At 31.3% G+C, this 16319-nt stretch overlaps 2 protein-coding genes across 2 annotated transcripts; both read left to right on the plus strand.

Moving 5' to 3' along the window:
• Positions 1–17: 17 nt before the first annotated feature.
• On the plus strand, positions 18–5256 carry LOC100806745 (uncharacterized). Its single transcript, XM_003532584.5, has 5 exons — positions 18–1316; positions 1853–2142; positions 2226–2315; positions 3672–4412; positions 4515–5256. Exons 1-5 carry the CDS (start codon positions 1211–1213, stop codon positions 4533–4535), a joined length of 1248 nt encoding a protein of 415 aa, XP_003532632.1. The 5' UTR covers positions 18–1210; the 3' UTR covers positions 4536–5256.
• Positions 5257–14263: 9007 nt separating this feature from the next.
• On the plus strand, positions 14264–15993 carry LOC102669148 (uncharacterized). The gene is made up of 2 exons (XM_006584934.3): positions 14264–14645; positions 14829–15993. Exons 1-2 carry the CDS (start codon positions 14406–14408, stop codon positions 15045–15047), a joined length of 459 nt encoding a protein of 152 aa, XP_006584997.1. The 5' UTR covers positions 14264–14405; the 3' UTR covers positions 15048–15993.
• The last annotated feature ends 326 nt before the right edge of the window (positions 15994–16319 follow it).

Genomic DNA, 16319 nt, shown 5'->3' on the forward strand with positions numbered 1-16319 from the left:
AAACCAAACCAATACTTGATGCACAAGCCAACGACGTTTACAATTACAATTTACAACACAACAACAATACAAGGTGGCAGTAGTGACTGGTGGGTGAAGCAGAAGCACACCACATGAAACCAAAAACCAAATTCAACACCGCCCTTTTAATACTTTTCTGTTTTCAGAGCCCCAGCCTCACACAAGTTCAATTTTTTGTCACCCTTTTCTGATTATATCCTTGTCCTCTTCTCCGAGCAATAAAAAAACCTTCTTCTTTCTCTTTACTGCGTGCTCCTCTGCGTGAAACTGGGACACCCCTTTAGCCCTCTTTCGCTCTTTGCCTGCCAAAGGCTTTAACTTTGTCACTTTAGCTCCGTACAATATGTGCCCCATGTCACTTCTTTGGTCTAATTCCTCAAATTGAGCAACTGGGTCGTGCTTACTTGGTTTTTGTTGATGGCTGAGAACGTTTGACTTGTGTTTCCCACAAGTTTGATTCTTTTGTTTTTGTTCTTTTTCCCTTTTTAATCCTTCGGTTTATTGGTTTATTAGTTCAGTTTTTCTGCTTGTTATACCTGGCTTGCTGCTCCTTATTGCTATTCTTCTCTCTAGGTTCTTGGAGGATTTATTTAACCTTGATTGTTTGAAGGTTTTGTGGGGTTCAATTTTGGATTAATTAGATTGGATTACACACTAGGTTTGTGATTACATAGAGCAGGGAATTCTTATAATATAATATGATTTTTTTGTTGTATTCTGTGTCTCTGATTCAGAAATCTCCATTAGCTTTTTTTCTTTTTGGTAAACCAAATTGCTTCATGTGACAAGAACTTGAGACTGAAATCAAATCCTTGATTATTTGAGCGCACAATTGTTTAAGTGTGTATAGAATGGGGGATGTTGCTTTTGGTTGAAGTTCCATCATCATCACCAAGCCTTCAGTGAGTTGTGTACATAGAGAAAGAGTGAACTGGTTCTTATTGCAGTGTGCAGAACAACAGTTTTGATCACCTGTAAATTGGGAATTTGGATTGGAGGGCCTCAATTTGTGAATAATTCTGAGAAGTGGGTTATTTTAGCAACAACGATTATAACAGAGTGATATTATGAAATATTGGATTGGTCATTAAGAAAAAGAGAAAGGAATTGCTCGGATAATTCAGATGCTTAACGTGAAACACAAATTGACTCCATCCCTGAAAAAGGATTGATGTATTTGATATGAGTAATGGAAGGAAGTGATCATTCATTAGTACCACAATGGCTGAAAGGCAGTGGAAATGACAGTAGGGTGGCTGGTATAAACAACCAATTCACATCATCGTCATACTCTGGTAATTATTTATGCTTAGTGGTGAATACCTGATAGTTAATAGCATCTTCTTTTGTTTTTAAAAAAAGTAGGAAAAGTAAGGAAGACAAAATTGAGAGTCCATTTTTCTTTTCTATCCTTTAGTTAAAAATAAAAGAAATAATATGGGGTGGGAAGTAACTTCAAGTATGATTCATGATTGTATCCAATTTTCCATCCATTCCCACGGCCATGTTGGAAAAAGAGGGAAATTCTCTACAATACTTTAATGCTTGCTAGGGCATTAGAAAGGAAATTTCGTCGCGATCTTATTTTCTTCAATATAAATTTTGGTTTTATGCACATTTGTTTCTTTTTCTCCTACACATGAGTGATGTTATTTCGAAGTGTGGCCTATTTTATACCAAAAAGTGAAATCTTGTACTTTGATTCATCAATGTATGATATTTTTAGTCACCAAATGTTGTGTCTGGCAAATATTGTCATCCAATATATGGCATCATGGTAATAAACATCTATGAACAGTTCTGATGTTTTCAAATATCCATCTTGTGCCAGATCATATTACTTATTCTGGTCGCCAATGGAGTTCTAGTAGCAAAGGTCCTGGCCACTCAAGGTCATATAGTAGTTCTGAGAGAAGCTGGCAGGATACATATTGGGAGAAAGATATTGGCAGTGATGGCCTGAACTCAGCATCACATGATATTCCTATGACAGTTAGCAAGGCTATGATGATGCATCGGTATAATGTTCCTACAAGCACATCTTCTATTACTCTTGGCACAATGGGCCTCAGTATGGCTGAGACATTGGCTCAGGGTCCACCTCGCTCTCACTCACCACAAGTGTGTTTGATGTTGAATTCTATTTTAAATTGTTTTTCTGTTGAAATGTTTTCATTACTCTTATGGTATATTTTTCCATACAGTTATCTGCTAGTACTCAAAAGCTTGAAGCGTTGGCCCTTAAGCAATCCAGGTTATTAATCCCTGTGACACCATCCACACCAAGATCCCTGGTAAGGGGTTTCTTCTGCTTCTTTTTTCTTAATTATTAATATAGTTATGAAAGACATTCCCTTTTAATTTATATTGATTTATTATTTCTACTCCTTAAGAGTTTTATGTGCTATAGAAAATTTCATGGTACTATTATATGTTGCATCATGATTCATGATTGATGTTCCTCCTGAGAATCTGCTAAACTAGCAACATGTCATGTGTAAAGTATATTTCTTGTTCTTTGTTTTAATTGTACTAATTGATGAATTATTTTGGGAGTGTTAAAGGCATAAGTATCCATTTGTGGTGCTTACTTTTGAATATTTTAGTTCAGATTTATTTAACTCAATTTATTGCCATTTGCCTTACTAGAATTAATTATTTTTCTTATTAGTAAACTGTGGATAGATGATGTCATTCTTCTCTTTACTCTGTAAGGGGAAGTATGTGATGTCAGATACTATGGATATTGGCTTGTACAATTATCTTTGATTTTGTTCTATTGTGGAATTGGTAGTTGTAGTCTACATGACATAAAATCCTTAATTTTTTTTCTTTATACTTCATTCATTTCAATGCACACTTGCACAGAAAGAGTAAACACATTAAAATGAATAAATAAGACTACGTGAAGGCTGCCCTGCATTTCTTAATCCCTTCCCACCTTTCACTTATTAATAAGAAAGAAAAATAAAAGGAATCAGGACCCAACTATGATGGGATAATACATCAAAAGACATTTGTTTACTGAGGTTGGAGCTTAAAAAGACAATGTGGGCCAGTTGGATTGTAATTGCTCTAAATTTCAGTCTACTTTGATGCATATGCTTATTTTCAATCAACACTAGGTAAGAAGAATTTTTTTAGAAGATTAATCAATAAATAGCTTAACCATGAAAAGTTTAGGAGTATCATCTGAATCAATTCTGTGTAATAAAATGTTTGCTATTGGTGTGGATTGCAATGTTTGAACTTATCCATTGCATAAAGGCAAATACTCAGTGGTGTACTCTAATCTCCCATTTGGGAGCACTTACAGGTTTTAGTGCCATAATTATTTAGGCATGGAGGTGGTGAGAAAATTTGATTACTGTACCTTTCAAATATTTTTGGAAGAGGGTGATTGAGGACCCATACTTGGTGCATTGATACTCATTTCTTAGAAGTAAACAACAACTTTTTAGACAAGTCTTTTTCCAAAAAAGAAAAGAAATTAAGCAATTAAAACTTGTGGACATCCATAAATTTATGGCCTGCTTTGCAGTTTAAGTTCAATAGCTGTAAGGAAAATTAGCATCACTAGCTAGCAGTTAATTATAGTAGGAAGTATTTGATATATTTCTAACTTTGGAATATACATATATATCTTGTAGGTTTCTAGCTCCTCAGAGAAATCAAAGGTCAAGACAGGGCAGCAGCAGTATTCCTTCTCCCATTCACGTCGACCCAATCATTCTTTACATGGTGCTCATCCGAACTTAGATATACAGAAAATTAGTTCTGGTAATTCCCTTAGTGTCAATACTTCCCGAGAGTGGAATGGTGTCTCTTCAGCTGCAAAGGACAACTTAAGTCCCAATAGTAGAGTTGTGCTTAGTCCAGTTGGTGCCACTAGATCCACTTCTCTATCTGCTCCTTCTAGGAACTTAGGTAACAATTCAACCCCTTCTGCATGGATAACATTGGAGAAGAGGCCTACTTTTCCTATCCAGAGCAGGAATGATTTCTTCAAGAATCTTTCAAGGAAGAGTTCCTTGGAAAAACCTTGTTCTGATGTTTTGTCTATTGACATGTCTTGTGCCTTGGAGAATTCTGAAGCCAGCATGAGGAATGTCTCTAGTTGTCCCATTCTGGAGTCTAGAGATGCTTCTTTAGTGGATACCTCTGGTTTGAACATGTTGACTGACTACGGATCCACAATTACTGAGAACGGCAATGCTGCCAATGAACCTTTGAAACTTTCAAGCAGCAGTGAGAAGCAAGATAGCAGAAACCCATTTCCTTATCCAGATGAGGAAGAGATTGCATTTTTACGTTCGCTTGGGTGGGAGGAAAGTGCTGGAGAATATGATGAAGGCCTCACTGAAGAGGAGATACAAGACTTCTATGAGAAGGTTATTATTCTTTTGGAACTTTCTTTTGCTATGCTTAATTTGGAATGATGTTTGCAGTTAAATGATTGCTTTTATGACCTATGCATTTGTTTCCTCATGCAGTACATGAAATTGAAACTGTGATCAAATATTCTCCAACATATACGTCAAAAACATTATTCATTACTCAGCCACTTGACTTGAATGCTGGGGGATGTGTTGGAGCTCCATGAGTTATGTTTAGAATTAAGAATTATGATATTGCAGGATTTGGAATATGAAAGTGATGAGACAAAAAATGTGCTTTAAATATATCTCTTTAGGGGCATGAGTGTTAAAATTAGGCGAAGGTGGCTGTTAGATAAGGAGATTTTCCTTTTGGTTAATTGGAAAGCTCTATCAGAAAAAAGCTACTAATATACAGGCAAAGCATAGACTCTTTACTAAGAACTAGTGAAATAATCATGCTGGATATAATTTCTGAGCATGAGGAGAAAATGAAGATACCAAAGATGAACTTCCTGTTGTTTAATAGGACCCTGCTAGTAGAATAGTATACAGTGAAACAAAAAAGAAGAAATAGAGTATGAGAGTTCTTTTTTCTCTTACTCTCTGATCTTTTACTTTGTTTTCCTTTTATTATTACTGATTATTGATATTTGTTTTAAGATATACACTGTGCTACAGTTTCAAGTAGGACCATAGAAATGACTCCCATACTTCATTATCATTAGAAAAGGAAAAAGGTCAATAAATTCGGTGGTTTTGTTCTTTCCTAGCCTTTAGTCTCCTTTATTGTTGTTTTCTTCTGAAATACTCTTGGTAATCCATCACCTTATCCATATCTGGAAGACTTTTATGGTGACAGTGCCTTATTTTGTTTTCTTTATTTTTATCTTTATATCATGAACCAGAACTACCTTCTTAATCATTTTATTAATACTACCATAAAACAAGCTTCGTTACCAAAAGTAAGACTCCTGAGCTGCTTTATTCATCATGTATACTAAATTACTTTTCTCTGAAGATGTTAGTTAGAGCACGAAACCACCTAATCACAGATTAGCATGTTCGTTATCTGATGTAAAATGGGAAGCTAAGGAATGAGTGTTCGGACAGCAAAAGTAAGAAAACCTTATGCCACACTCTTGGAATCATATTCCAAATAGATTTTCTTGAATTCATGTCTCTAACTAATTGAACACAATTTTAAAATTTAGATTTCAACTCAACTGGACACTAAAAAGCTAAATTGTGAGATGAAAATTATTCCTCATTTATGTATAGTACACTAAGTATGGTACTAGCTTCTCAACAATGAGTTTCACCTACCCCAACTAGAATTCCATTTGCTCCTCCAAATTCCAATGTCGTGATTGCAAAAGCACATTTCACGGTCAAAGCCATAAGACTTACCAAGTTATGTGGATCCATTTTCAGCTTATGTCATAAAATTGATTATTTATCCATAAGAAACTATTCTCCAATGATAGACCGGGAACTCAAACTTTGCTAGTTTTGGTTAGCCGCCAAATGAACTGAATACACGTATAATTAATTGAATATGTGATTGTGTCCTTAATATGAAAGTGGATTAAATAATTCAAGGAAACCGTAGTTTGATGCCAATATTGACTCTAATCACGTTGACATGGATGTGGGACAGGTAAAGCAAAACGTTCTCTGAACATTAGAATGGGGTGATATATGGTTGTCCTTTTTTCTTTTAAAATATATTTTAGAAATGTATGTATATAAACAAGACAAAAAAATAAATAAAGTAAAAATTATTGTATATACAGTAATATATATAGTACCACGGATGACTAGGTAAGATCCAACATTTGAGGACAAAATATTTTAGGATGATCATCTCATTGTTTAATTTAACTCTTAAGTATTTATGATGAATTTAGAATTAGAAATAAGAAAATGTTGACGTATCTTACATCTTTAAATAAATGCAATCTATTATCTTCAAATAAGATCCAGCAGTGTGCAATATGTAGGAAGCATGCCGGAACTTGTGTTGTAGATAAAAAATTCCTTTTCAATTTTCATGCTTCGACACCAAGGCATACTGAATCTTTCTCGTGAATAAATTAAGCACAAGGATGTGGGGATTTCGTGACAAATGCTTTCAGGAAACAATGTTGTGAGAAAATGAGAGAGATCGAAAGTGATGATGGAAGAAATAGAGGTTGTCAGGTCACAAATACTAGGTCAAGAAAATTTTTTATGAAGATTTATCAACAAAAATATAAAATTTAATGAAACTGTAGTCTGTAGAGATTTAAGATCAATTTAATATTTCAAATAAATTATAGTTGAAACATAAAAAAATAACAAAATTGGGTCAAAATTGGATTCATTTTTTTAAATTAGTATTTTACTAAAAACTCGATCCAGATCTCGAACTGATTTATTAGGTCAGGGACTCAGGGTTACTGGGTTGAGAATTGAGATATACTTATATTTTTACATATATTCTACTTAAAAAGTAAAAAAAAAATCTAGAATATATATTATACCTGGGAATATAAGGACATTTGAATTAAACTATTATTTTCTTCTTTAATTAGGTAGGGTGGAGGCCGTGGGGATACGTGAATTTACATGAAGCTACATTATTTATACAATTTTTAAATATTATTTTTCTTTATTTTTGTTACATTAATTATTTTATTATATATTTTTTCTTTCTTTCTCTCTTTATTATATATTTAATTAATAAAGAAATTATATAAATAATTTCTCATTCATCATTAACAATTTTGCAGTAACCAAGTTCATACCATGTGCTTACATACTGCTCTTAAACGTGTCAACATTCCGCAACCAAACCAAGTGGAAATTAGAAGTCAATTTATAGCAAATTGTAGAAATGATTTCTAGTATAGTCAACTCTTATCTATTCAAATATCCATTGAAAATACAATATCTTTCAACGGTCTGTTTATTCTATCTATTTGTTTTTTTTTACAATAATTACAATCATAATGAATATTGAATTTAGGATCTCATATACATTATTCAAATTCTAAAACCCTCATTTACCTAATTTACCTAGGCATGACAATGAAATTCGTATTTGTGGTCTTTTAAATTCATCCCGATTTTGACGGAGAATATTCAAGTTTACCGGATATGGGTTCGGGTTCGGGAATTACTCAACCTTTTTAATTGGGGTCGGAGACGAAGATGTCATCACTCGTCCCATATTCATTCCCGTATTTGTTCTGATAATGAAATTATTAAAATTTTATTAATTATTTGTTATTTTTTTATAATTTTTACATAATTTAAGATTCTTTTTTTGATAATTTTTGTAGACAAATGAGATGTAAATACAAATAGTTAAAAATAAATGTATAACAATCATATTTTTTTAAAAATCAAATCTTCAATATAATTTTTTTATAAAAAAACTTTTTTACAAATCTGAACCGGGGACGGGATGGGAACCAGGATACTCGAAACTAACCGATACAGGGGTGAGATTTATTAATAATATTTTATTTTTTTATCTGTTTCTTCAGTTTTGGATTGTGTGTTGCAAACAAAATTCTTAAGAAATCACATTAAAAAAATAGGTGAATTAATTCCTCTTTTGTCTCATACCTTTTACACAATGTCTTTGATCGAGCTTTATCAGGTAAATTCAACAAAGAGGGAATACAATTTATAGCTAACTTCCGAACAAATTCCTCTACCTTTGTTGACATAATCCTCTCCTAGAGATTTTTAAAGAATAATGTAAAACATAATAGAATTCTTTAACACTTTATACTAATTTTTTGAGAAAACCTCACTGGATTCCACCTTTCAAACACACTTATCAATTTCACTCATGTTTATATTGCAGTGTTCAACAAGCTTTCCACCCATTCACCATATCCTATTCCTAGCTCCCATTTGAAAACTAATCTCCTCTATTTCCATCTCCATCACCATACTCCCTCCTCCCACTATCTAATGATGATATTTCCAATTTCACATTCAATAAATTAAAATTAACTTTATTAATTTGCATATATAGACTCTATTGCCTGTGACATTAACTTTATTTGCATAGAGTCTAATTTTTTTAACAAATTAAGTTTACAAAGTTAATTGGTCGGTTCTCTAAATTAGAATTCGACTCTTGATGGAGAGTATACAAGGAATATTTATTAGAGAAATCAAACTCACTTTTGCTAATCTTTAAACCTCACAAACTATGGATTCGTAGATCTCGCTAATGTACACCAAAAAAAATAATAAGAAGAAATTCATCACCTACCAAGAATTAAATGAAGAGTCTCCATCAAAAACGGAAATTGTGGGGTTTATTTGTATAAGTAGCTAGGTTTATACAATGACATGTGAGGCATTTAACATCATTCATCACCACAGCTCATAAGCTCGTGCATGCGTGGACTTATATGGCAATGGCAGCAAGCGGCGCCGCAGCCATTTCTCTTGTTGCATCATTATTCATATATACTACTTATGAACTGAATTCTCCTCACATATAAATAAAACCAGTGGGAAAAAAAACCCAAGTATATTTGCTTATCGCTTTATTCAATTGCTTGACATTGTATTTTATGATCTTATTTTTGACTATCGAGTCTTGAGGGATGTATATGAATCGATCTAAACACTTCATAAAAAAAAATTATTTTCTTTTCATTGATCCAATCTTATATTTTATGCAGACAATTCTTCTTCTAATTTGATAATTTTTTTTAACCATCCGGTTCATCATGAGAAAAATACTGCAATTAATTAATTCAGAATTTGACTATAAAATAAATAAAGTCTGATAAAAAATTATTTTTTAATCTTAAAAGACAAAATTAATAAACGGATTTGTGAGATAAATTAATATGTAATTCAAGATTATTATGATTTTAATTAATCTCCATATATGTGACATATAATAATATTTTTATTTTGTTTTGATAAATACTTAATAATTTTTCGATCTGTGTGGTTATTCAACTATATATTCAAGAAAAAGATTGGAGCGTTTCGCTAACATTAGGTTTGATACTTGTTTCCAACCATTGACAGGCATTTCTAAGTACATGCAAATGAGCAAGTCTTGGCTACGTTCTGAACGAAATTGGAATTACTTGGCTTAAGAAATAGTGACTTTTCACAATGTTTATAATGTTACTTTTTTTTTTTTTTTTTTACTTTTGTGTGAAAAAGAATTGAGCAGCCTTGCACTCAATTTAATACATGTTTTGGCTAATAAAATAAAGTAAACCTTAGGGTGGGGAAGAACTAAAATTATTTATGATGGAGCAATTGAAAATAATTGGTTATAGGTATAGTTTGATATACAACTATAGCTCAATCGGTTTATACTATATTTGCATTAGCTTGTAATTTTAACAGGTCCGACCAAGTCAGTTAGCAAAAAAATATTTCATTTTGCTGATTCGTATCAGCTCCACATAATTCTTAACCATATTGTGTATGGATCAAGGATAAACACACATGTATAAAACACACAGGTATTACAATTGTATAATTTTTTTTTATAAAAAATCACACAATTGTGATTTCCGGAAGACTAGCTCTAATATTAACTAAAAGAATTATTTTTAAATATGATTAGTAAAATTAAATAATATTAATTAATTTTTTTATTAATACAAAATTAATTAATTTTACTTATATTTATGTCCAGAGGGAATAATTCATGTTTGAAGGTTGCTCTACTCATGATATACATTCTTCTACTCATATCTAATCGAATGTGAGATTTTTCAGAGTTTCACTGTTAGAATTAAAAGATTACTTGGTTTCTATATGTCCAAATCACATACCCATACTGGAAAAAAAATCCATAATTCCTCACGAATCTTAGATCAAGCCAAACTTGTATATTGCATGAGTAACATTCTTTTGTTGTACCTGGTAAAATCACCCAGTATTATTACTTTTTAGCTTGTTTAATGTCGTATGAGTCATTTGGTTGTTCCTCCCACCCCCGACAACGGTGTGTGATGAAGAAGGAAAAAAAAAATCTGTTCAATACGAGCTCTTATTCGTTGCTGCCGACAGAAGAGGTTTTCCAATAAAACCCTTTAACGAAGTCAAGGTAGTTTGGCAATGTTTAGATTAATTTCAAGAGTCCATGGATGGTCCCAACCATGCATGAAGGCGAATGAAAGTTGAAACCTATAAAGTTGAATAAAAAAATCTACACATAAACTTGAAAAATTTATGTTCACGACTCAATTTTATCTACTATGTTGAAAATCAATGTTTATAATTAACCAAGATTTACTTATGTTGAAATTAAAATCTTGGCCACAATTAAGATTAATCCCCCAAAACCTTGAAAATTCTTTCACCATTAATTGCTCAGCAAAAAAAAAAATCTCCCCTTCGTCTCTTTCTTTCACCATGTCAATATCAATTCTAGTGTAATATACACCCCCAAAAGCTGACTTCCCCATCTTCTCTGAACACAACCATTCCTATCACTCCCGTCCCTTTCTCTTTAGAGTTTTCTTTCTACTATAGGAAAAAAAAAACCCATTGGGGGATTAATTATTCTATAAAAATAATTAATACAAAAATTAACTAATTTTTATATAAAGACGCTTATTTGCATTGTAATATTTCAAATACCTTAACTACTCATTTATTAATTATTCTATAAAAATAATTAATACAAAAATTAACTAATTTTTATATAAAGATGCTTATTTGCATTGTGCAATATTTCAAATACCTTAACTACTCATATATCCTATATATTGTTGTGTTAATCTCTAATAGACTAACTAAATGATTGGACACAAATAATTAATGTGCTGAAATTAAGATTAAATTGTTTGAGTATTATCTAAGTTCGATCCTTAATAAAAATAATTCTTTGTTAGATTTTATTTGATTGAATTTTGGATTAGTTAGGGTCTATTTCTCATGATGAATGGTTAAGATTAAAAAAATCTCTACTGGACTATGATGGACAAATTTTGATAATATCCCCATACAAACACGCCCGCCCTTAAAAAGTAAGTACTCAAGGATTGAAATAGAACTTGAAATTACCTTGAGTTTTGAATGAGTAGGAAATTAAGCCAAGAAATCATTCAGACGTGGAATCAAATTAACAAAAATAATGAGAACATTTGCTTTTCTCAAGACTCTGGGAATGGTGGTCCATGTGTGTTTGCAGTGCTCCAAAGATGACAGAATATCCTTTCTTTATTCTCGTGTCTTTCATTTTATGTGATGTTTCATGCACTAAAAAGAGATTTGTCATATTATAAATAACTATTATTTTTATCTTTCATTTTGTCTTTCCCACTTTTATTTTTTTTAAAACACACCAATTCAATGACCCACATGTACACGTGCTTGTGATTTTTTTTAGAATACATGTATTTTTTATCATATACAATCTTATTTTAAGTCGAGTAGGATTATTATATGTAACAAAATTGTTTCTCTAAATATTTAATTAATACAATTGTTTAATATCAAACTCAAATTCAAGACATTTAATTAAGTTAAAATAACCTTATGTTAGTTGATCCATATACCTAGTGATTTGTATATTAATTTGGTCGTGTAATATGCAATTTTCCCATTTATTTAATTTCAAGTCAAATGACATCAAGTTATTTCAAATGAAATTAAATATATCAAAACGATATTGTGAAAAAATATCAACTTATAAGAATAAAAAATATATTTAAGTCGATCTACCTTATTAAAAATATACATAAAATTAGCACAAAATATGTCAAATTCAATACTCTGGCACATAATAACATATAACCATTAGACATTTTTTCATTAGAAAGCCAAAAGTCTTGAATCAAAAAAATCTCAAGAACCACCTAAACATGAATCTACATACAAACAAACTAATACCTCATTGCACAAAGAAAAATGTCAAGCCAAGGTTGTCAACATGAGTCAACCAATGCTTACGAAAAGTATATTGTCTCAGTTAGTTACAAGACATATGTTGTGTTTCTCTTCTAAGAAAAATAATATTAATCACTTATTTTTATCTCTTGGTGACACTTTAGATATGATATGTCATTTTTTCATGGCTTTGCCTAATGGCATATTTTAGACTTAAATATGTTTTAAATCCTTAATAAAGGATCAATATTTTATTTTGGTTCTTAATACAAATATTTAGTTGCATTAAATTTTTAAAATATTAAAATTTTTATTTTGAGTCTCTATCATTAATTAAGTAATAATGTAATATCTAGTGAATAAATTTTTTAATACATAAATTGTTGAAATAGTATCATGTAATCATTTAATTGATGACACAAATTCAAAATAAAAATTTTGATATCTCAAATATCTAATGCAACAATTTTTTTATCATGGACCAAAAACAAAATTAATCGATCATTCATTATAGACCTAAAACATATTTAAACCTATATTTTATCATATATATTTCGTTTGGCTCTCTTATAAGAAGAAAAATAATTATGTCCGGTTCCACATATTTTTTTGGCATGATGTGTGGTATAAAAGAATTTGTTAAAAAATATGTTGCAAACACTTCTCTTATCTTTTTTATTATGCATTGTTAGACTAATGTATTCTGGTTAGAATACCCCTTGTACTCTTTTCTTAATAAAGTTTTATTTATAAAAATATGCATCCACGTATAGGAGAAATATTTGTTTTTTTTATATCATTGAAATTATAAATAATAATTCTTTGTAACTTCTGCAGCCTATAACTATAATAATCCTTCGGATGTTGTGGGTCTACGGCATTTAAAATTAACTAAAGCAGAAATTAAAGTAATCCCTACTCAAGACTAATTGTAGATAATTTGCCAAAAGAAGAAGGGAAAGTTCTCTTTCCAGTTAAGGTTCGATGAAAAGAAAACAGAGTATATACGATAGTTGTTGATGTGATAAAAAGAGGTAGAAATAAAATATCATAAAAAATGTGGTATGAATTTGTTGTATAAACTTTTAGACTATTAATATGAATACTCTAACATAAACAAATTCGTTTACACACTGAAAGAGTTTACTACGAAAAAATGGGTTCTTTTTCTTTAGGTTTTTTTGTTCATTATTAAACTATATAACGTGGGAGGTAGTATACAACTATATACAAATACAACTAAACTATAAAGTAGGAGTTGAGATGTATGGGCTTTCGTACGGGGCTCATATTCCATGGTAATAGATGATGTCATATTAACTCATATATTATAATCAGCTGCATGTTAAGCCTTGGAATATTTTTCCTCTATTTCCACTTTATAAAAAAGCTCAAATGAATCTCGTCAAATTGTTCTCCGTTAGCAGGCAGGCACATGTAGCACGAGTGCCAAGATAAAATGAGAAGCATGCAATTCATGCTAGGAGTGCCAAGATGTGCATGCCCTAGCGTATGCCCTAGTGTTAGAAATGAAAAAGTTTTTATTATTATCACGATGCAGTAGGGGCGAATTAGCACGATGGCATCAATTAAACATGATCTTAGGCGGCTTAATTACGTGGTCTAAAAGGATAAAAAAGCCTATGTTATTTTATGTAAATAATAATTCCAAACAATTGAAGGTGATGTGATGCTTCTAGCTCACTTTTTTTTTTCAGTGCACTGGAGATTTTATATAAGACCTTGATTTGATTCTTAATCACACAAAGGGCAATTAAAAAAGGTCAATGACCCACCTTCAACTTCACTTAGTATCAATGGTTAATTTTGTCTTTTTGGTAATGCGAGGGCTCATTTATCAAATTATAGTAGGGTGCCCACTTGCCTATTTTATTAAATTTTAAAATAGAAGCTTATAGACTGATTAATTTAATTGGAGGTTCCATTAAGAAGCCAACTAAAGTCAAATCATAGATGCGTCCTTGTGTGTCCAAGATAAGAAACGTCTTTGGGACGAGGGAATTGACTTTGGTGCCTTAAAAGTAGCGTATATACTTTTTATATATAATCACAAGAGAGGACAAAGGAAGAGATTCTCCAAAAGCTCAACCTTGGCCTCAAATATTGATCATGGGTAGAAGTCGAGAAAAACCTTCAAAGATGGAAATTGATCTCTCTTTGAAGATAGATACAGATGATGAGCATAATGAAGAAGTAGATGAGAGAGTGAAAGAGGATAACGAGGAAGAAATGGCACAGACTCCAGATAATAACAAGGAATTAGAAGTCCATGAAGCCACAGCTGGTGAAATAGAAGACGATGCATCAGTGGTAGAAACATCTTTGCAAGATAACACAAAAGCAAAAGCGGTAATTATATATTTTTCATTATCAATATGAGCAGATCCAAAAGCATATATAACCACTTTCTTACCTCCTTCTACCTCCTTAATTTGAGTAAATCAACAGCTAAAATTGCATTATTTGACCAACTCTTTTCTCTATATATTCTCATGTTAATTTCTATCAGTGTTTGTTTATGTGTATATGCAGGCAAATTTACGTAAGGGGGCTTATTTTAAAAACTATTTACGGATTGGGGTTTGTTTTAAAACTAATGACGGAGGGGGTCTGTTCTTGGGTGTAACCCGCCATTGCCAATGGCGGCAAAGGTGGAGAGAGGCTGGTATCGTTACTGGTAGTGGCGATATAGGTGGAGAGAGGCTCGCTGACCGTGATGGCGAGATAGGGCAAGGGCAATCTCGCCGTTAGCATTGGCGAGATGCTCCCTGTTGACTGGTGCCGCTAGCCCTTCTGGCGGGATTGGCGCTGTTCATTAAGAGGCACATGCATTGCTTTGTTGTTGTAAATTTTGTTTAAATAAAGCAGTTGCATGATACTCAACGTATGAAGTTGCAGATGCTCTTCTTGTTCATGATGAGACTAAACATAAGGTCTGAAATAGGGTTCAAAGCTAGCTGTAGGTTGCGCATGCTCTCCTTGTTCATGATGAGACTAAACATAAGGTCTGAAATAGGGCTTATAACTAGCTGTAAATGTTCACAGGTTAGGGGTTCAGAGATGCTACACCATATTCACATGCATACAGTTTAATGGCGTGTAAATTAAGAGATAGCTTCAGCTTTCTTCTTGTAAATTTTGTTTAAATAGAACACTTGCAATGACATTGAATACTTGCAAAATTTCATACTGAAAGAGAGTAAGAAACTGAAGAGAGGAAGAAAGAGGTTCGTTTGAAGTTTGAAATTTGCTGATTGTATAGTAAGTATTTTATATTTATTTAAATAAGTCTTATTTAGTTTTGTTTATTTGTCATGTATAAATTTTTTATTTTGAAGTAATAAAATTTGGAGGTCAAATTGCATTAATTTTGTAAATTAGATTTTTAATTTAGAAATTATTAGCAGTAATTATTTGTAAGCCTTTTTTTAACTGTTTTTGTGAATGAATTTAATTTCCGTATTTGACATATAGAATTGTTTTGGTATTATTTGAAATATAATTTAATTTAAGACAAAAACTAATTAGATGCTATTTCTTAACTATTTTCTGGTTTGTTTAGAGTTAAAAACGAAGTTTCATTTTACTTGTGATAAAATATAGTATAAGTTAACAACAAAAAAATTGTAATTTTAATTATAAAATATAGTATAAGTTAATAAAAAATTTGTAATTTTAATTATGTTCCGTGTAAAAAATTGTAATTTTAATTATGTTCCGTCTAAAATTTTTTTAAGTGTAATCCTTTCATTTATAATCCTTTTATTTTGTGTCTGAAATTTTTGGTAAAGTTGAAGAATTTTTCATAAATTATTTAATTAGATTAATTTTTTTTAGAATAAAGTATGAATGTGTAGTTTAAGTTTAATAGAGCAAGCAAATAAATAGTTTATATTTGTATCATTGACAAATATTTAATTGAAATAATAATTTGATTTGTTAGACTAAAATTTGAAGGTAAAGTTTAAGTGAATTTTTTTTAATTAGATTCGCGATTACTTATGGTGGTTATGCTTCATACGC

Source organism: Glycine max, chromosome 8 (assembly GCF_000004515.6).
Source record: "Glycine max cultivar Williams 82 chromosome 8, Glycine_max_v4.0, whole genome shotgun sequence".
NCBI lineage: Eukaryota > Viridiplantae > Streptophyta > Magnoliopsida > Fabales > Fabaceae > Glycine > Glycine max.

What these genes read in the sequence shown, in the direction of transcription:
- LOC100806745 (XM_003532584.5), top strand. Translation starts at nt 1,211, where the DNA reads ATGGAAGGAAGTGATCATTCATTAGTACCACAATGGCTGAAAGGCAGT. An exon ending in CATCCACACCAAGATCCCTG is followed by an intron (nt 2,316 to 3,671) that starts GTAAGGGGTTTC and finishes TATATCTTGTAG; the next exon opens with GTTTCTAGCTCCTCAGAGAA. An exon ending in TACAAGACTTCTATGAGAAG is followed by an intron (nt 4,413 to 4,514) that starts GTTATTATTCTT and finishes TTCCTCATGCAG; the next exon opens with TACATGAAATTGAAACTGTG.
- LOC102669148 (XM_006584934.3), top strand. Translation starts at nt 14,406, where the DNA reads ATGGGTAGAAGTCGAGAAAAACCTTCAAAGATGGAAATTGATCTCTCT. An exon ending in ATAACACAAAAGCAAAAGCG is followed by an intron (nt 14,646 to 14,828) that starts GTAATTATATAT and finishes GTGTATATGCAG; the next exon opens with GCAAATTTACGTAAGGGGGC.